At 56.4% G+C, this 20742-nt stretch overlaps 1 protein-coding gene across 3 annotated transcripts; it reads right to left on the bottom strand.

Moving 5' to 3' along the window:
• Nucleotides 1-992: 992 nt before the first annotated feature.
• EGFL7 (EGF like domain multiple 7) lies at nucleotides 993-18784 on the bottom strand. Of its 3 annotated transcripts, XM_068414202.1 has the most exons (11): nucleotides 18636-18784; nucleotides 13753-13821; nucleotides 13072-13284; nucleotides 8418-8603; nucleotides 6896-7018; nucleotides 6617-6729; nucleotides 5946-6041; nucleotides 4514-4678; nucleotides 3538-3602; nucleotides 3052-3214; nucleotides 993-1284 (listed from the first exon to the last, which is right to left on the bottom strand). In XM_068414202.1, exons 4-11 carry the CDS (start codon nucleotides 8495-8497, stop codon nucleotides 1262-1264), a joined length of 828 nt encoding a protein of 275 aa, XP_068270303.1. In that variant the 5' UTR covers nucleotides 8498-8603; nucleotides 13072-13284; nucleotides 13753-13821; nucleotides 18636-18784; the 3' UTR covers nucleotides 993-1261. The 3 variants fall into 3 exon arrangements, with proteins under 3 accessions (XP_068270303.1, XP_068270302.1, XP_068270304.1); XM_068414201.1 differs by lacking the exon at nucleotides 13072-13284; XM_068414203.1 differs by lacking the exons at nucleotides 13072-13284; nucleotides 13753-13821; nucleotides 18636-18784 and adding an exon at nucleotides 11788-11864.
• Nucleotides 18785-20742: the final 1958 nt, after the last annotated feature.

The raw sequence follows: 20742 nt of genomic DNA, 5'->3' as shown, positions 1-20742 counted from the left end.
AAGCACCTTCCCAGGCAGTGACGGTCCCACAGCCTCTGTGCGTGGCAGGAGGCTTTATTTGGGTACAAGCCCTGCAGCATCCCCTTGCCCCTGTGGCATGCGGCTCCTGCAGCTCCGCTCTAGGCAAGTAGGACAGTGTTGTACCAGGTCATTCACGGCTGCTCTGCTGTACCCGTGTCCTTGGGCTTGAGCAAACAGCACTGGGGGCAGGTAGCACAGCACAGAGCTGACAGCACAGAGGCTGTTGGGTCTGGGAGAGACCGGCTACCCCAACAGCCGGTGCTGGTGCCAGTGTAAACACGGGGGTGTGCCAGGCCTTGGTCCCCAGTGCAGGTGTGCAGAGGATGGCCCCTCCCTCAGCCTCACCCTGTTGACACTATTGAGTGGCACAGGTCTGTCCCTGTCTGCTCTGTGCTGTTGATGGGAGTGTCACAGGGGAAGGTTTTCTATTAAAGCAAGGAAAACCAGACTCTGCACCTTCAGACCCACGTGAAAGCTTCATCCTTGTTCCTGCTCTGTAGGGCCCGGGGTCACACAGAGGACTGCACGCAGGAGCGGGTTATTTCAGAGCAAGCTGCTGCAGCTGCCGTGCTAAGCAGGGGTGAGGCACCAGCCAACCCCCAGCGCTCGTGGAGGGAGGCTGGTCCCGGAGAGCAGAACAGAAGCTGTGGGGATGGGATCCGGTACCCAGCCAGTGCTGTACCTTTGCAGGGACCAGCTGCACCCATCCCCTGCCGTGGTGCCGGGCTTGGGCCTGCCCCCTCTGCCACAGGACATTTTTGGCCATAGTCCTCCAAACGCAGGACTTGCCCCCACCTTCTCTGGGTGGGAGCAGGTAGGGGGAGCACGGGGCGGGCAGCTGTCCTGCCTGGGCCAGGTCTGTGCTCTGCTGGGAGATGATGTCCCAGGGTAATAGAAAGTAAAAGCCAGGCAAAGCCAAGCACCGCACGGCTTCACGTACAGCCAGTCTCCAGCTCAGCCAGACAGGCACCAATGGCACGAGGTAAGGTGTTTATTTCTGCCTCTCCAGCAGGAAGGGGGTGAGATGCTGAGGGCTCCGAGTCCAGTTTGGCAGTAACTGCGTGACCTTTGATAAGGTGAGTTGGAAGAGAAAACGATGGAGCTGCTGATGGGAAACCAGCCTTCTCCTGCTACCCTGTGCTTTCCTGTAGGTGATGTGGCTTCATCCTCAGCCTGGGGCTGGAGAGTGAGATAAGAGCTACGGATGCACTCGGCTCGCTCCAGTTCCTCAGGCGCTCGGCTAGAGTTCATTCTTGCAGGAACCTGAGAAGATGAAAAAAACCAAAACCCAATCCAGCAATGTTGTTAGCCGGGGTCTGGTTTGTCTCTTTCCCTGAGAAGGATGAGGTTGACCTCAGCCTCTGTGAATGCCACCCACACTTTCTGCTTTCCTTTTGCGAAGCACCCCCAGGCTGGCTCTGTCCCACCACGTTTGGGAGCGTCACCCTCCCCTCCCTGGCATGCTCCAGTCCTCGACAGCCTCACCTGGGCCTGGGAAGCATCCCGAGGAGGGGGAGAAAGCCAGTGACAACACCACTGGCTGCTCTAGGGTGAGACCAGGCTGTCCCCACTGCAGACAACCTTGTACCTTCAGTGGTGGTTTAAAGAAGATAAAATGTTGGTTTTTTTTTAGTCCTTACACCTATCCCCACGGGGCAGATAATTGGAGGGTGCAGTTGTATCTTAGTATTCAGTTGTGAAACGCTTCACAAGGCACAGAAAAGGGATGGCTACTTAGATCTTCATGGGATGCCCTGCAAGCCCCAGTGCTTGCTGGAGGATGAAAGGACAGTGTTGTGTCCTCCAGGGACTTTCAAGACCATGAGAGAGGGAGGGAAAAAAAACAAGTCTTACTTGCCGGCACAGACTTGGCAGAAGTTAATTTCAGGACTTTGGAGTCATCCCTTGGAATAAATCCATGTTACCTTGTGATACTGCTCAGTCCTTGGTGCTGTCACTAATAATATGTACGGGGCACTACAAGGAAACTCGGTCTGCTGGAACACTCGGGGGTTCTGATGATCACCCCTTTCTGAACTGGTTTTTAAGTGTCTATTTGCAGGTATTTTGTCTTCAAACAAGTTCTTTGAAGTCTTTTATATCTAAGCCATTACTGCAAGCAGTGAACTGGGACTGGGTATGCACTGAAACAGTTTCCCCTGAGTGTTCCCAAGCACTCTCACCCCTCTCTGCTGCGAGCACCAGGCTGCTGCTGCACACCAGCTCCCGAGTCGGCCCGGCCATGCCTCGTTTCTGGGTGTGTTTGGAATTATTTAATGGGGAAATGAGCTGCAAAGAGCTGCCTATCAAAACAGTGTTGATACAGGTTGTTCTCTACTCTGAGTTGAGCTGCAGGGAGGGGGTTGCGCACATCCCAGTGACCCGAGGGGACACTGCCCTGCTCTGTGGGGGAGTGTGCCAGGCAGGACCCCCCACACCTTCAGCCATTTCACACGTGACAGCTCTCACCAGTGTCTCTTCTTCAGCGTTTGCTACTTAGGAGACCCTCTCTGGTCCACTGCTTGGCAAAGAGCTGGGCTGTAGACTTCAAAAAGAAATGCCTAAAACTTCCCAGGCTCATAAATCTGCCACCTTCTGCACGCTCCCTAAACTTTCCTGATTGACTTTTTGGGCTGTTAATTTCCTAAGAGCTGGGGTTTCTTTTGTAAGGACCAAGTTATAACGGTACAGGAAGGGAACACAGCTGGTGAGGGTGCTGATTGCAAGGCATGAACCGCTGCTTGTAGCGGGTTCCCTCCACTTCTGCCCCAGAGCCACGTTTCCATGTGCCAATCTTATGATTTTTGGCTGCTACAAGGGCAGTCAGATGGTGCAGCCATAGAAGCAGCTTTGAAATGAAGCTAATGGGCTGTTTGTGTTCATCTTTTATTAATTACAGGCTGCTGAGCTTGAGGGAGATAGAGATTAATAGTGGCATGTGTGTTACTGATCTCGCTGGCCCGCATCTGCTCACTGTGGCCAGCGTGGGTGGAGTGAAATACTTCAACCCTGCTTTTTCCAGGCACTTACATGTCTCCAGCCGCTCCTCGAGGAAGGAGATCTGCTCGCTCAGGGAGTCGATTCTGTCCAGTTGCTGGAGGGAGTGGGACAGGCGGCTGATGGGGTCTGCGCCGACGTCCTCGGGCGCAGAGGGCATGAGGTTGTGGAAGGGGGCCAGCACCAGCTGGAGCTTCTGCAGGGAGAAGGGGAGCCATGAGCGTGTCCTCAGCCACAAGGACCACCCAGGGGGTGTAGCACGCTGTCTGATGGGGTGCACCCCACGGGGGCGGCACGCGGGGCTTTGGTTGTGTTCAAAGGGCCGCGGGGCTGGAAGAGCTGCAGCGTGGGCGCTGCCAGCAGCGCGGAGCACAGCTGGGATCGCTGCGGCACGAGGCCAGCACGGCATCAAAAATAGAGCCGGGGAGAGGGAAACCCTGGCTGCAAAGAGCCCGGGGTGGGAGCTGGCTGACGTGGCCTCGAGCTGCCACAGGGCAGGGGTGTGTGCTGAGAGCTCACCTGCTCCAGCGCTTCCACTCTGCTCTTCAGGTCTTTCATTTCTTCCTTCATTTCACTGGGGGCACCTGAAAAAGTGGCCAAGAAAAGGTCAGTGAGTAAAAGCTCATTGCGTGAGGTGAAGCGGAAGGCGCTGGGGAGAGACGTTGCTGCAGGGCTCAGGTCAAGCTCTGCTGCTTTCCTCTCCCTTCCTCGTGAGCCCCAGGATCTGCCCCGCTGGGACCAGCCCCCAGAGCATCAACCGGGTCTACCGGCTGCTGCAAGCGCTGGCATCTAGTCCTGCTGCTAATGAGCACAAGCCTCTCCTTGCTGCTGGAGTACCTGCAACGAAGAGGGGAATTTTTCAGGCAGTGGGGTGATGCTTAAAGGATTAAGACGTCTGGTGAAGCCTGGCCTTTCGTGCCTGTGTGCCACATTAGTTAGCATCCGGGTCTGCCCCGTCCTGGGGTGGGCACAAAGGCCCCGCTGAGGGCCCTGGACAGGGGATAAAGGCAGGTGGCTTGTGGGGCACGTGCAGATGGTGCCCTGCTCTTCCAGGTGTTTCCCACGTGATGCCCGTGCTGGCCACAGCGCATTATTACTCACGGTACGAGTTTGAAGTGTCACAGCGCGTACCAAAAGTAATAATGGGCTGTCACCAGCGGTGCCCGCTGCTCCTCGTGGCTCCGGACTTGCCCTGCGGGAAGGACGATGACGATGACGATGACACAGAGAACAGCTGCATCCCGGCCACTGCACACCACGGATGGGCTCTGGCACCCTTGCAGATGGAGAAGTGGCTGGATTTGTGCACGGGGAGGTTGTTTGGGTGGTAGAGGGACTCCCAGGTCACTGGGAATAAAGCTGAGAGGTTCTGGCTGTCGTCCCCTCTCCTGTCTCTTGCCATTCCTGCTCCAGCCACCCTGTAATGCTGAGTGTTAATCCCAGCTTCCATCGAAGGCCCGGAGCAGCCAGGTGACTGCAACGGGTGACAGGTTACCTGTTTGGCTGATGGTTTCTGGCTCCAGGGCTGGCACCAGGGGCTGGCACACCCTGTCGTCTGCAGCGAGGCTGAAGCCGTCCCGGCAGGCGCAGCGGTAGCTCCCGGCCGTGTTGATGCAGAGCTGCCCGCACCCGTGGCTCTGCCCGGCACACTCATCCACGTCTGGAAGCACAGAGAGGGCTCAGTGAGGCCAGGGGTGGTGAGGAGGTGCTTACTGGGGGTGAGGGGCAGGGAGGGCTCAGCCTGCTCCCCCCCTACAGCTGCATGGGCTCCTGCAGGGTGGGGGTGCGATGGGACCCCAGACCGAGCTGGCGTTTGTGCTGGGCACAGCTCTGGGTGCTCTCGGTGCTGCAGGGTGTGAGCACAAGACCCACCAGCACCTGGGAGAGCCTTTTCTCTTGCACCTGGGTGGAGTAAGGGAGATCTGGCCTCCTCCCCTCCACCTGCTCTACCCACAAAAGAGCCAGAAACAAAAGCTGTGGTCAGCAATGTCCCAGCTCTGGCCAGGCGGGTGCAGGCAGCACTCGGCTCTCATCCCGGATTTATGGCCAGGGTTTTGGTTCCAGCCAGCCGTGGCAAGGAGCTATCAGCCTTTCAAGTGTGTACAAAACCCAGTAACCTCTCCTCACACGGGGGAGTTATTAAAGCTGTTCCCACAAAGCAAAATGAGCTGAACCGCTTCCCACGCCCAGGCGAATCAGTTTTAGGCAGTGGGAAAAATCCTTCCTCCCCCTGCGCCGGAGCTGTCAGCGATGTGCTCAGCCCTGCCTGGCCCAGCGTGGGTCAATGCCACCGTGGCAGGGGTTTGCACCACGCTGGTGTGCTGGGGGCTGCAGAGCACCGCTGCCCTCCCCACTGCCCCATTTCCCTGCGCTCTGGTGAGGAGCATTGGGCTGCTGGAGAGGAGCTCGGTGCCTGGAGATCACCAGGCTTTCCCTCCACCCCCGGATATTTTTGGTTTAGTATCTGCAGTAAATGGGTGTCTTAGTTTACAGCGAGAGTTTACAAAGCTTGGGAGATAGACACAATCTCCAGCCGACCCCACAAGTGTAACGGCTGCTCTGCAGAAAGCCTTTTGCTGTCTGTGCGGTCACGGCAGAGCACAGCTCTGCTCACGCTGACCCAGCAGCGGAGAGAAAACGAGGTCAGAGCTCCTCCGGGAGCTTCCCAGCTTCTGTCCATTCCTGGCCAGACCATCGGGCATCACTGCCCTGGAGCAATACGTGGGGGGGTGGTGTGTGTGTGGAGGGGTAACGCACTGGTTCCCCTCTGTGGTCTGAGTAGCACCAGGTGTGCGCCCAGGCTTGGTGAGGAGCCACGGTGCTGGTCCCCGTCCCCCACCAAGGGGTCGGTCCGTGGGCAGAGGACCCCCAGAGCCCTGCAGCAGGCCCAACGCAGGGAGCCCAGAGGGGAGCAGCACGGCTGGTACCTGTCTGGCAGGCTCGCCCCATCCAGCCGAGCGGGCAGGCGCATCTGCCGGGGAAGGCGCAGCTCCCGCCGTTCTGGCACGGCACCCAGCAGAGAGCTGCAGGACCAAACACAAGCACAGCATCACCGGGCAGCTCTGGGGGTCCCAAGCTCCCTCCCCTGTCACTGTGGGTGCGTGTACACACACAGTGCACACACACACACACACAGCGCAAACCACACACCAGCACCAGCCCGGGGCCAGGATGCTCCGCTCTGAGTGATGCTGCGCTCTGAGCTCGTCTGGGGACGGACTGGCTGCTGCTGGTTTGCATTTGGTTTGTGCTGTACATCACAATTGCCTCCTGAAAGCATCCCTCTTCCATTACTGCTGATTTATATGGAAAGGACTTGCTCGTTTTATTTATCCTCTGGTAACTATAAAGTTAATAAGCGATCCCAAAGGACAAAGGCCTGTGAGGCAGCAGAGGAAGGCTGGGAATTAATCAGAAATTGAACCACATTTGGTTGTGACATCGAAAATTTAAATGCTTTTCTACAGGGAGAATCTGCCTGACAGGCAGAGTGCTGGTAAATGAGAGAGCTGGCTGTGGGGCTCACCCAGGGTCCTGAGCCCAGGGGCTCTGCGGGACGGGCAAGCGCTGGCCCCGTGGTGGCACAGCAGCCTCTTACCTCTGTTGCAGCTGAGTGCGTGGCTGGTGGCTCTGCTCCAGCCGGGACAGCACGAGGCCGCAGGCTGGGGCAGCTGCCTGTACACCTGCCGGTAGGCAACCTTGTAGATGGTCCTGCAACGCAAAGATGGGGCTGAGATGGGTGACTGAGAATCCACCCCCAGCCCCCCAGCCCGCTCCCACGCCAGCGGGTCAGACCCCTGTGCTGGTCGCTGCCACGCTGGGACGGGTCCGGCTCCCTCGCAGGGACCAGAAGGGCGGCGCGGGCAGGTGGCCTCACCTGTAAGTGCTGCAGAGGCGGTGGCCAGGGCACGTGGTGAGGTAGGGCTGGTAGACGGGCTGGACGTGGGACTCGGCATAGGTGGCCACCCGGCTCTGCGGGGCCGCGGCACAGACCCTGCGGCTGAGCAGAGGGGAGCGGGTCAGACCCCGGTTAAAACCAACCCACTGCTTCTCCCTTGGGGGCAGAGGGGCTCCACCGATCTACACCAGCCCAGGACGCGGCCTGACAGCCCCTCTCTGCAGAGGGCTATTTAAACAGCAGTGGCTAATTGCCCGAGTGACCCGGGAGGCTACTTCAAGCCTCCTCATACGCTCACCCCAGCACAGACCCTCCGTCCCGGGGGAGCAGTCGGGGCCCAGATGTAGTGGGGATTTACTCAAAGCAGTTCTCCTTCCATTCATCGCCTCCCTTCCCCTAAAGTCACTCACTTTCTGGGTGGATTTTTCCTGTCTGAGACTTCTGCACTCCTGAAACTGATGCCCCGGTGATCACCAACAAATTAATGATTTCACAGGAAGGGTCAGGCTCACCACAAAAAAAGGAGAGGCCAGATGAAAGTCGCTTTCCAGTCTTCCCAAGATAACTGTGATCCAGTCAAAAACTTTGCCAAGGTCAACAGCCAAAATGCTCTTGGTTAAAAATTCTTTTTTTCAACATTTTCCAGCCCAAGCAGGTCAGCCCCACTAAGGAACTCATCTACATGTCTCAGCCTCCCAGCCCAATTAGAAACTAGAATAAAAAGCCTGGGAATTAGCATGGACATCAGATGGCTTCCATTAACTCCAGCAAACTCCTCTCAGCCTCACAGATTAATGCTATAGGAGATGCAATTTTTAAATAGCAATTGTTTGCTTTGCAAAATTTAGAATAAAGCTATAGCTGCAGCCTGTGCGTGCAAGCGAGGAATTCAGCTTGTGGGTTCAGTCACGATCAGAATGCAAAAGGTTTAACACTAGAGGAGAGTATTTCGATGTAAAAACAAACTTTGTAGAATATGTGAGCTGTATGTGGGGGAGCAGGCACTGAGCTCGAGCTCCTTTTGGCTGGGGAGAAACTGGGGCACCGAGCTCTGGGCTTCCTCTGAGCTGTGCCTGCCTGGGCTGTGCTGGCATCCAGGGCGCCGTGTGGGACCCGTTTGCTGGAAAGGGAAGGGGAATTGCTGGAACTGGCATGACAGCAAGGTTGCGCCTGTATTTTTGTGCAAGGATGTGCTTTAAAGAGACAATAACAATTCAGAAACAGTTCAGGGCCTGTTTAGTTTTTGACTCTCCCTGACAAAAAGCCCAGAGTGTCTTTGTGTCCCCTCCATGGAGCTCAACTGAGCCAGGGCATTTCTTCTGAGAGGTTTTTTTGCTTCAGTGACAAAGCAAATAACCACCAGTGAAGGGCTGTCGAGCCCCAGTTGCCCTAGGAGCACTCGGATGAGCCTTTTCCCACCTCCTCGCCAGCTGCCCGTGTATGTGTAGCTGGCTGGCTGACCCAGGCTCTTCATCACCCAGAGAGGATGCACCTCGCTTACCCTGCCCGGGCAAAGCCGTCCGTGCTGGTTGTGCTGAGGATGAAGAGGAGTCCCGAGAGGAGGCAGCCGATGCGGCACATGTCCTGTCTCTCCTGCGGCACCCTGGGCTGTGCGGTACGACCGAGTCTCGCTCTTCGGTGGGAAGCGCCGGCTCCTACCGCATGTCTCGCCCTTCAGCTGGGAACCCTGCAACCGAGAGGAGAGCAGTGTGAACATGTGGTGTCCATCCCCAGCTGGTGACATCCCATGGAGCCGTGGGGACAGGGCCAGCCCCCGCTCCCAGGGTCAGAGGGATGGCGCTGGGTGTGCACAGACCCTCCGAGGGCAGCACAAGGAGCTGGGGCAGGAGCAGACTTGCTGGCAACAGAGCAGGGTGATGTGCCAAAGCGCAGAGGGAGAGGGGACATGAGGGACCTATGAACCCCTCGCAAGACGGGCGCTCCTCCAGGCACAAACCCGCTTTGCCCCACTCGAGTCACCGGCGTGGCAGTGGTTGACCCCGGCGGGATGCCTGTCCCAGAACATGGGAGATGCTCTCCTGGGCCAGGGACCAAGGGACAGGGGAGGGACCTGTGTTGCCCTGAAATACGCTGCCAATTCCAGGCAGTGAGGGCAAAACAATGCCCTGTAATTTCTTAATCCATACAGCATTGTAAAGCTGCATTTTCCCACCACATAACACACTGAAATCTGATCTTCTTCTCTTTAAAATACAAATTCTTGCCAGAGAAAAGTGCTGTGAGGGCCATATGTACTGTCTGCAGAGTCAGTACTAACCGAGTCGCAAATAAAGAGGCTTTGATTTTCTAGCAGAGGACAAATATGAAACAAGGCTGAAGAAGGTCAATAACAATATCTAATTTTAAAAATATCTAATTTAAACCAAACAGTTGGCCTCCGGATGGCAGCAGTTAAAGGAGGAAGAAATAAAGAAACCCACCTTAAATATAGGCCAATTAAAGAAAGCATCAGTCTTTCTGATTAAACCTTGAGAAAGAAGCGGCTTTATGGGGAAGCAACACAAAATGAAACATCCTTCTGAAACTGGAAATACGGTGAGCTGCAAATAAACCTTCTAAAATCCCCAGGTGATGCGGGATTGGGGATTGCAGGTTCATCCCCAGACTCCTTTGGGACAATTCCTAACTCCAAGCCAAGCTGTTGGGAATAACTGGCACAACTGGCGGGCGGCTGGCTGGGCAGCTCCTTCCCCTCCCCACAGCCCCCGAGCAGGTCACACGGCTCTGCCAGGCTGAGCGATAGGGAGGTTTCATGTCACAGAAAATCGACTGTATTGCTATAAAACGCAATTGGGACCTCACTCAGTCCCTGAATTCAGCAGTTCTGCGGAAGCTGAGGGTCAGGCTCCAGGACAGGGAGGGATGGCCACGTGCCCACCCTGCTCCTACAGCCATTCGAGCTATTCCTATGGAGCCGCAGCCCAGCAAGGAATCGCAGATGCCCAGACCCACCTTAACCTCCGTACAGCTTTGAGGATGTAAGGAGGATTTTGATGATATAAAGCCTATAGTCCTCCACTCTCCTCCAAAAATAGCGATAAATTTCATCTTCTAATGATTAATATGTGGTATCTCCACCATCAGGAAATCAAATCTTGGTTAACCTGCAGGAAAGTTTTTAAAAGCAGTGAAGAAACTGTCCTTCTCCCCAGTCCTTCTGGAGACATCCCAGGGACACGAGCGTACACAGATGTACTAACTCCCCACTGCTCAGCCAGCCACCCTTTCCCAGGGCTATACTGGGACACTTCCGTGCCTTACAATCACAGATCCCCAGGCTGGCCGTGCTTCTCCAGAAGGCTGCAAGTCAGACTCTGCCAACCATCTCCGTCCTCCCACGGGATTCCCGTGACTGCTGTGGGAGCTTTCCCTGTGGGGAAGGCAAGAAGTGCAGGGCACAAGCCTAAAATATAGACGGTTTGGTTTTTTTGCTTTGAACTGGAACAGCATTGCCCTACCTCAAGTGGTCAGAGTATACCCCTGGGTCATAAAATTATGGTTGCTTCATGCCAGAAAAAGTTTCAAAAGCAGAAAATATAATAGTCTATACTTGTATTTTCTATGAGTTTATAAAAATCAGCCTCTTTAAAGCCGCTGAAAATCCTCCAACCTGTTGCTACTACCTATTGTAATACTTCTCTTTTAAAGCACATAACTTAAGGAAAATCTTTCATGATTAAGAAAAAAAATAGTGGTTTTTTTTTGTCACTGGCTTTCTAGTCTCTCAAATGAAGAGGTGAAGCCCTATGGGCTGACAAGTGAAACGATGTGGGTGCATCTGAGCTTCTGCAGTTTCTGGGGGCAGCAAAGCCTCCTTGGCTGGCCATGTGCTCCTGCGAGGCTGGGGGTCCCTCTCCCACCAGCCAAAAATGTTCCTGTAACTCTCCTAAGTCTGCTCTTGCCTCACCCACTGCAGCAACCAAGGGGAAAACACAACCCACCGTGCGGGTGAGCAGTGCTTTGTCCAGCTCTGCCCATGAAACCAAGGCTAAAACTCCAGCTGATGGCAGCAGCAGGACTTGGGGTCTGTCTGCAAAGCGGTGCAAGAGAATCCAGTCCCTCACGAGGATGAAATCACCCTCCCGAGAACCCAACAACTGCACTTCGTCAAACAGCCTGGCCTGGCTCTGCAGGTGACACCGCTTCTCCCGACTGCGCGCTGGACCTGGTCTGCACCCTTAGAGCCAAACCCTCCCGGAGAGGGTCAGCAGCAGCAGCAGGGAGATGGATCTTCCCTTCCAAACACCTCCAGCTGCTCCCTGCTTAGGCTGGGATGGAGGCACGGCGCAGCGCAGGCACAGGGATGCGGGCGCGATGGAGCGGGGCATGGGGACGCGGGCACGGCGGAGCGGGGCGCAGCGAGAGGGGCACGGCGGCGGAGGCTGCGGGGATGCGGGCACCGCGGAGCGGGCTGCGGGGGGCCGGCACCGTGCGGCAGGGCGCAGGGACGGGGACTGCAGGGACGGGGGCTGCAGGGACGGGGGCTGCAGGGACGCGGGCACGGCGGAGCGGGGCGCAGGGACGCGGGTCCCGGGGGTCCCGGCGCAGGGATGCTCCCCCGGCCCGCAGCAGGCCGAGCCCCGCTCCGCCAGGCGCTGCGCCCCCCGGGGCAGGGGCAGCCCTGCCCGCCGGCCCGGGCACCGCCCGCAGCCCAGCCGCCGCAGGGGCACCTCCCGGGACGCCCCCCCCCCCGCCCCCGGCCGCGCCGGGACCCCCGGGAGCCCCCGCTGCGGCAGCGAGTCCCGCTCGGCCAAACGCCGCCCCGCTCCCCCCGTCCCTCCCCGCCGGGGGATGCGGCCGCGGCCCCCCCCGGGCGTGCCGGGCCCCGGGCGGCGCCCGCCGGGACTCACCGGTGGCGGTGCCGGAGCCGCGGAGTCGCCGCCGCGCCGCGGCCCCCCGCGCATTTCCTCCCCCGGCCCGAGCCGGTCCCTCCGCCCCGGCCCAATGAGCTCCCGGCGGGGAGGAAAGCGGAGCCTCCCGGCCGGGGGGGAAGCGCCGGGGCCCGGGGAGCCTCCGCCTGCCCCCGCCCCGCCGGCCCCCGCCGGCCGCCACCTGCCCCCGCGCCCCCGCCGAGGTGCCCCGGCTGCCCGGGGGACACGCAGGGACGGGGCAGTGCCCCCCGGAGAAGCCCAGCCCAGGGTGGGGGCCATGCTGGCGTTGTGCCCCATACGTTGTTGCTGCCACGCTGACCCCGATGGAGAGAGGGCTGCAGGGGACCCCTGCCCTGGCATCCACCTGGAGCCTTACCTACGGCGGGCTGAGCCCCGCTGCCCCACCAGACCGGTTCTGTGTGCCCCACACTCCGAGGACACAAGGTCTCTGGCCCCCTGCACAGACCAGATTAATGGCAAGAGAAGGAGATGCCACCATAGCCCCCAGACCCTCGCCCAGGAGTGTTCAGGCTCCCAGGTGAAATGGTCCATCGCCAGTGCAGTGGCCAGGGCAAATTTATTTCTCATTGCTAAAAACTACTGTAGCTGGTTCTGCACTCCCCAAGAGGACACGTAATTATATGAGGAGACATCATCTTTCCCTAGGTTAGAGACCTAACGCACCATACTGGTCCACAGCTTCCCACCGTGCCCATTAATCCCCCTAAGCTCATTACAACAGCAAAGTCCTCCAGAAGCAGGCGGTGAACTGCCAGGACAGGGAGGCTGGTTTCCAGCGAGCCCTAAAGGATGCTGAAAGGATTCCTTGGCCACCCCCCCAAGCTGTGGAGCGGCGTGAGATTGACCAGGAGAGATGCCCAAATTCAACCGACAGACCCACGCAGGGCACAGCTCTGCCCCATTGCCAGCACCTGCCCAGGGACAGATTGGGCTGGCCGATCCCCAGCTGCCTGCAGGTTTCTCGTGTTAAATGCCCAGTTATTTATCGAAGAAAATTCTGCAGTTTGGTTTGTGCCAAACTGCCACTTATTTTGTCTGCATTTTTCATTGGGAAATTAGAGCACAGAGGCTTAGTGTTTTTTTAAACGACGTAGGCACCTACCCACACACAGAACCAGCCGTACAGATAGCAAGGGTCTGATGTGCAAACGAGTGGCAGGATACAACCCCTGTGGAATATTTGTTCCCATTAAGCTTTGCAACTTTTTTGAAAGCACGTGGGCATTTAAAAGAAATATTTACCAGTTAAACAATAACGGCTCCAAAAGAGCAATTGAGATCCCTGGCCCGTCCCCTCTATTTCCTCATGGATACGCTGAGGCTGCTGATTGAACTGGAGATGTCTCAGGCCACGCTGCGCTCTCCAGGGAAGCTGGTGGATGCTGGATGTGCTGGTGTGGGGCTCTTGGGTGGACCCGTGTAAAAGGAGCATAAATTGCTTTGGTGAGATCCTCCCTGGGGAAGGGAGCAGAGCAGAGGGGAATCAGCTCTGGGACGTGCTGGTGAAGATGGAGCTCGTTGCCAGGGAGGAAGGAGCACACGGGAGAAGGGATCCCTCCCAGCAGCGAGGGAAGGGCTAGCTGATGTGGGTGGGAGTGCAGCTCCACGTTACTCAGCATCTCACATGGCACAAATAGGTTTGCCTGCTCTGTCTGGATCCAGCCTACCTCTGGGGAATGATTTCAGCTCACTTAATCTCACAAGCACAAAGCACAGGCAACTTTTCCCAAGAGCCTTGAAGGGACGGTAATTATCTCATTATGTAGAGAGCATTATTGTCTTTTCTGGTGTATGGGGGAGATGAACAGTTCCTGATACCCAACTTGTCTAATAATTGCAAAATGCAGTTGGAAGCCAATGTAAAGCTTCTCCATCTGACCATACTGAAAGCACAGGATCTAATTTCACAGCCGAGACACTCACCTTATCCGTGGTGCTCCATCATTTGTCCTGGGCAGGGACTCTTTCCTTATGGAACATCTTGGTTTCTTACTGTAAGAAGAAAAAAAGCCTGCTGTTACCCTCCCCTTGTCGTGCAGGCAGAGACCAGTGATCCAGCCCTTGCCCGTGACGGACCTGGTGTGGGGTTCCCTGCATGCTCCCAAAGGTCCTTGCAGAGTGGGGTGGAGGATGAAAGCAGGATCGTGGCCACAGAGTGCCCCAGTGCATTGGCACTGAGCTCACACCGCAGAGGCTCCCTGGCGTGCTGGAGAGGCACGGACACCGTGATACCAGGGGTAGGGCACGGAGAGCACTGTCCCTTCCCTCCTGCGCAGTGCAGATTGCACAGCGGGTGTTTTAGGAACATCCTATGGGGGTTGATCCTCCCCTTGCTCACACAAGCTTGTAGTGTGGGTCACCCTGCTGTGACCCCGGTGGGAAAGGCCAGGCAGACCCGCGGTGCCTTTGCACCCTTTGGGGTAGAGCAGGCAGGGGTACGAGCAAGGACCGAGCAGAGCAGAAGCCCTGGCTCCAGCTAACACAGCGCTGGGGCATCGCTGAACACCGAGCTGTCCCCTCCAGCAGCCTCCCCAGGGCCCAAGGCTGGGATTTTCCGAGAACCCAAGAGAACGGGGTGCCCTGATCCTGCTGACACTCACCGGGGTGTATCCGAGTTCCCTTACGCTCATTTGTGATCCCATCTGCTGTACCCCAACACTGTATTTTACCATCTTACACACGCTCATTTAAGGACAAAGACCCCTAACTGCCCAGGCAACCTTTGCTCGAGTTCCCGGGATCCCAAGTGTAAATTTGGTGGTGAGGAAGGGGATGGGCTCGCTGACACCCAGCATCCCACACAGCACTGGGCTTCCAGCTCCTTGTGGGACAATGACACCCAGCGCAGGACTAAGCACACCCCGTTCAGGGTCTCCGTTAGAGCCTTCTCAGCCGTCAGACAATTATTCCCCGTGTGTTGCAGCATTTTAAAATTCTGCAGTTATTTTAATGGCAAAATGTTAGCTTTTCAGTTCCATTTAGTGGGTCAAATCTTTGCTCAAGCAAGTGCTCGTGTCAGCTGCTTAAGAACTGCACATAACCCAGTAAAAGAGCATTTAATCCTCCGCTCATTGGGAGGGTTCAGTGTGTTATGTACTAATATTCATTATGCGGGGAGGAAATCCCCCAGGACACAGCCTGTCAAAGTTCCCTTGGAAGCAGAGGAGTGATGCCAGTTCAGAGTGGGGGAAGATCAGATCTGTTGGCTCTGTTAATATCGGTGTGACGAGCTTCTGACAAAGGCGGTAAGGGATTTTGGCTCCTGACTGCAAGCCTGTCTGAATTTGAAGTCCTCCCTGGGCCGGTGTTTTACATGTTTGCTCCAAAGCTTTCTCCCTTGCACACTAGAAGTGCACTCCCACGACATCTAATATTAATGCTTGTCTCCAGGCCAAGAAAGCAATGTTTCTGCCCAACCTCCCTCCTAGATTTAACAATGTCGAAATCTCCTTGCCTCCCACTGGTTTTACCACCAGTGTGAGCTGAGGCACGCTGAGTGCTGGCCCAGAGCAGGTCTCAGGCTGAGCACCAGGCTGGCTGCAAAGGTGAGATGTTCACCCACCTCCCCGATTCCTAGAGCCTGTCTCACAGACCTGCCAAGCACATTGCACCCGCCCAGGCAGCAGCGCCAGATCCGACATCACCCCGAGAGCATCCGTGGTGGACTGAGGGCTGGAGGTGCGGGCTGGGCTTCCAGCCGGTCCCCCATGTGGTAGGTGAACTGGGAGGGGGTGAGGGTGTCTGGGGCTGGGGTGGGAGGACTCAACTTTGCTCTCTCTCTGTGGGCATGAAAAAGGAATGATTAACAGAGGAGACAATAGGAGACCAGCACTAAGGTCCCACACCAGGAAACCTCTCTTAGAGAGGAGGGCTTACTACCCATCGCAGTGAACGGGACATGCCCAAGCACACGAGTGCTTCCCCAGACTGGGGCCAGAGGTGCTGAAGTGGCAGATGGAGATGGATGGATTGGGGGACAGACAGAAGAGTGACACACATACAGATGCAAAACTTTTCAGCTACTACAAGCCATGGCTGACCCCGTACCTGCTGCGTACAATGGGCTCTCGCTGGCCTCTGCAGGGGTCTTGCACAGAACTGGAAGTACTTGCTAAAGCAACAGGAATTTTTGGTGCTTCTGAAAAAAGGGGGAATGGCTTTTCCTGTTTTAGGACAAGCTCTTCTGCTCAGGCTTTTCATGAGGCTGTTTGTAAACTTTACGCTTAAGTTTAGGCTTTGGAGCAGCCCCTGTTCTGCAGAGCTCTGTAAGGAAAACGACCTCCCACTATTGTATTATGTCCCATATTGTTCTTGGTTGCGTCAGCTGCAGACCACTTATCTCAGTGGAAATCTAGAGGAGTCCATTGATGTCAGTGGGATCAAAGCAGGTCAAACCAAGAAAAGTACTTGGCCCATAGCTCTCGGTCTGTCGTCACCAGTTGCCCAGTGCTGTGTGTATTATGACCCAGATCTGATTCCCACAAAGTGATTTTTTTTTTTTTTCCTAAGGACTTTGCAAGCATTAAGTGTCTCGGGACCGGTATGTTACAACTTAAGGCGATCATAGACACATACAGCAGCCTAGCTGTAGCTGTGCAAAAACAAACATGTGAACAGGGCAACATCCTGTAGCCAGGTTTATTTTCTCTTATGTGCACACAGATGAGTTCTTATTTACATTTAGAGGATGCAGTAATGGCTGCTGCATAAAAACTGGGAAATTATTCAACTCACCAAGGAATAAACTGAATTTCGCGGCTTTCTGTGAAATTTCCTTGGCAAAAAGTGGCATTAGTCAGCGAGGAATGGTCCCCCTCCCCGCCGTTCCCCTCCGTGTTTTCCCAGTGAATCACTCCCCAAGGAGCACATGAAAAGTGTGGTGGGAATAGCTGTGAGCTGCGTGCACGGCTCGGTCCCTTCATCACGGCCATCCCAGCGAGCAGCTCCAGAGAGAGCATTTTGTGCAAGATGGTTTTTTTTGCTCTGATTATCCTTCTCTATCAGGAGAAAGTCTCCAGCTGCAGAAACCTGCACTAAGCAGAGCTCCTCTCTGCAGTCACCTCCCAGGCTATGGGCAGGACGGGAACCCAAGCGTTTGCCTTGTGAGAGAGGATGGAGAGTGAAATAACATTTCTGATCATCCACTTCTGCTTGCAGAGACCCTTTCCTTTTCTTTCTCTGTCTGGTCTGAAACCTCAAGTTAAATCTTCCCTTGTGTTTCACTATGCCCTTCTGCTGCTGGTGTGACTGAGAGTCAGGTTTGTTTACTCTAATTTGTTGCAGTTTGTAAATCTGTCTCCCCAGAGCCAGCCCCATCCGCAGCAGCAGAGTCTGGGAAACGGCTCAGATCAGCCTGCAGCCCAGATTCAATTTCTCTTCCTTACCTCTAGGGAAACTTGTGCAGAGCTGGTAGTTTAACAGCATAGAGGGGGACTAACTCAATCAGCAGAATGAATGCCTCGTCACAGGGAATAACATTCAAAATCTGCCAGCGCAGACGCGGTGTTTGCTGCTGCTACCCAGAGGAGAGGCGGATTGTCGAGGAGGCTCAGGATCCAGGCACCGCATCTGCGCTCCTGTCTCGCATGGCTTCCCAAGCAGTGGCAGAGCTTCCCAATCTGCTTTTAAATTAATTTTGTCACTGACAAAGCCTTGTTATTTCTTCTTATGTCTGATTCTCTGCCCAGTAATGATTCCGTGATTGTTAGACCCTGGGAAAAAGTATGCCAGGTTATTTCTGTCGAGAGCCATTCACTGGCATGGTGCTGCTCCATATTCCCGCACTGCCAGGGTATCCCAGCTGCTCCTGCCCACAGCCATCCTTTTACCTCCAAATACCCCCCGTGCCTCACTGAAAGCCTCCTGCCTGCCTTGTGTAATGCCACAGATCAGGACGGTGGGACCCACAGGTCTGCAGGTAGCTGAAAACAAATAGCATGCAAATCACCCAGCTCCACAGTTATAAATCTGAGAGGCTTCGCTGAGCTCCTGGCATGCAAACACCATCACGCTCCATGCTCGGTGGCTAGCCAGGGCAAGCCTCAGGTCCGTGTGAGAGCAGGGACGGTCCCTGCCCGCAGCCCCATCCAGCCCCGCGTCCTGCCCGCTCCCCGGGGGCCGAACTCTGCCGCGGTGCAATCCGAAATCAGCAGCACAGCGTAACGGCTCGGGGTCCTGCTGCGTCGAGAGCGAGCGGCACCGCTGCGTGCTGTGCAGAGGGGAGTGAGGGCGGACGGGGGGAGGATGGACAACGTGGTGGTGTGTCAGAGGTGTTCAGAGAGCAGGCAGGTGGAAAGAGAGAACGAGTTATGGAAAGAAAGGAGATTTGCTAAGAATTTCCAGCTATCTCGCAGGTGTCTGTGCAAGCGTTTGGAGCCTTCCTCTACATGCACAGGAGGTAAAATTTACCCTCTGAGCTCTCTGCTCCTGGAAAACGTCCTGAGTGCCAGTGGGGTGAATTAAAAATAACAGTGCTGCAGGTTGGGCTCTGCTCTGAGTGAACCAGAGCTGGAGACGCTCCTCGGCTCGGCACGTGTGTGCCTGACAGCAGGGCCAGCCTTGCTGGGAGCAGCCGAAGGAGGCTTTAAAAACCTTTTTGCTCCAACAGCCCTTTGCCAGCGCTGTGTGCGACCAGGCTCCCTCCATCATCTCCACCTGAGCTGGGGCAAAAACCCACCCGCACCCCATGGGGTCTGGCCTGGTGCGGACACACTCCCGCTGCCCCCAGCACCAGCTCCCCATCCCATCCCCTCTCATCCCATCCCATCCACCTCATTCCCTCTGCAGGGACGGCCATTGTACGGTACCTGCGGTGCCCCACTGTCCCCCGCCGCGCCAGGAGCAGCCCCGCTGCCGTGCTCCCCCATGGCTCCCGGCGGCCATCCCTGCCCGGCCGCCCCGGGTCCGGCGGGCCTGGGCACCCGCCTCGCGCCCCCGGCATGGCCAGCCACCGGCCGCGCACAGGCAGGAGGTGGCTGCTGAGGTGGAAGGGCGGCTTTTTATGCTTTTCTTCCTGTATAAATCAGGCCGGGGATGGACAATCCCAGACAGGACTTCCTGTGTGTGTTGTGTGCTGATAACGGGCGCCGCAAGGAGAACAAACACGGCCGCCCCGCGTCTGGAGGGGGAGAGGGGCCACAGGGCGGCACCCCCACACTGTGCCCACTGGGGATGGCCATGGGGTGCAAACATGGAGAGGAGGCAGCCATGTGTCCCTGGGGACAGGGGAGGGAGAGGGCCGCCCGCTTGGGCTCCCCGCCTGCACCTCGCACCAGGCCTAAGATGGCTGCTGCCCCCCCGCCCTCCCACCTCACTGGCACGGGGCACGTTTTGGCAGCCCCCACCACAGCCACACCTCATTTCCCCTTGGAAGGGGCAGGTGGGGGGGCCGATGGGGACCCCCGCAGCGCCAGGGCCTCCCTCACAGCCCGTGCCAAGCATGGCAGGGCCGTCGGCCATCTTCTCCGGAGGGGTCCATGTTGGCGTTAGGCCCCAGTGAAGCACGTCCTGGGGTACTTGCGACCCCCTGGAATTTGGGTTACAATGCAGCAGTCAGTCAGTTTGTTGGATGTCTTGTCACCCCGTCACACTGTCCCTGTGTTAGGCAAGAGCGAGGTACGGGCAGTTTGGGCCACTAAACCTGCAGGACATCACCCAGCAAAGATGGCGTCTTCAGCGCCGGGCAGCAGAGAGAGGTGTGGAAACAACTGCCCTGGCTCCGTGATGTTCAAGGCCATTCTCGTGCAAAGCTGAATGTGAGTTCAAATTAAATATATGTGTATGTGTGACCTTGGTTCTGGGTAGCCAAAGGAGGAACAGCACACTTTTTAATTGGAATTTGAAACTTTGATCCAGACTTTATGCTAGGAAAGGAGACACTTTGGAACACGGGGGCTGTGGAGGCGGTAATTATTTCTCAATTCTCTCAGAGGACACGATCAGCCCACCAAGCGAGTGGTCCCATGGCTGCGAGACCCCCACGGCAGCCTGTGTGCTTTCTTCCTGGCAAGGCAGAGCGCACGGCGCGGGTCTGGGGACGCGTGTCATCGGGGGCTCCCCTGGAGCAGAGCCATGTCCCCGGCTCGCGCCGCGTGTGCCTGGATCCTGCTGGTCTGTGCAGTGCAGAGAGCTTGTGCGCAGGCTTACGGTGAGCAGAGGATTACTCCCACCCTTATTCAGCAAAATATTACCCTGGGCAAATCCCCTGGGAGTTGCAAAATATTCCTGTGTTTATTTATATAAGTGCACGGCTAAAGAAAGACCCCACTTGTTTTCCTTGGCAGACGGGTTTTTAAAGGCTGTTTTCTGCTGCCCATCGTTCTCTCCAGCAGCAGTAGGTGATTTTATACTGTGTGCTGCTTGCCACGGGCATTGCCAGCTGATGGACTCCATGGGAGCGTGTCTGTCCAGGGGAGTCTCTTCTAGGCATAAGCGTGTGTCTGTGCTCAGTCGTGTGTGTTTGTGTGTGCATGCTACACTAACCTGGAGGGAGGGTGCACCTCTGTCCGTTTTTGTGCTCAGTGCTGAGCTGAGTTTTAAGCTGCAGCTCTCTGAGGAAAGTTACCGGGCTTGCACAGATGGCACACGCTGCCTGCGAGAAGAGGCAGCATGGGATGCTCCTTTCAGATCAGAGATGCTGGACACTGGAAACTCAGGCCCAGAGCTGACAGCTTTCTCCACCATCAGCAGACACACAGGCTCAGTCCTGCATCGTGCAGAGCCTTCACAAAGGCTCCCAGCATCCTCAGTCTCCTCCTCACCTCCTCCAAACTGAAGCCTGTGAACTCTGGGAAAAACTCTAGACCCAAATTTTATCAGTTGCAGCAACCACCACTTGGCCCTATTCCATCTCTCCCATGTCCTCTGCCCCAGGATGGACGCAGGTCACGGTGCATGGCTGGGACATCGGCCACC

This window comes from Nyctibius grandis, chromosome 16 (assembly GCF_013368605.1).
Source record: "Nyctibius grandis isolate bNycGra1 chromosome 16, bNycGra1.pri, whole genome shotgun sequence".
Lineage (NCBI taxonomy): Eukaryota > Metazoa > Chordata > Aves > Nyctibiiformes > Nyctibiidae > Nyctibius > Nyctibius grandis.
Note: the sequence above shows the minus strand (reverse complement) of the source record. Positions and strands in the feature narration are given on the sequence as shown.

Excerpts from the sequence above, each read along its gene's own strand:
- EGFL7 (XM_068414202.1), bottom strand. The coding sequence starts at position 8,497 with ATGTGCCGCATCGGCTGCCTCCTCTCGGGACTCCTCTTCATCCTCAGC. Across the intron at positions 6,730-6,895 it reads CGCCTCTGCAGCACTTACAG|GACCATCTACAAGGTTGCCT; the intron begins GTGAGGCCACCT and ends TTTGCGTTGCAG. Across the intron at positions 4,679-5,945 it reads GGGGCGAGCCTGCCAGACAG|ACGTGGATGAGTGTGCCGGG; the intron begins GTACCAGCCGTG and ends CTGTGCTTCCAG.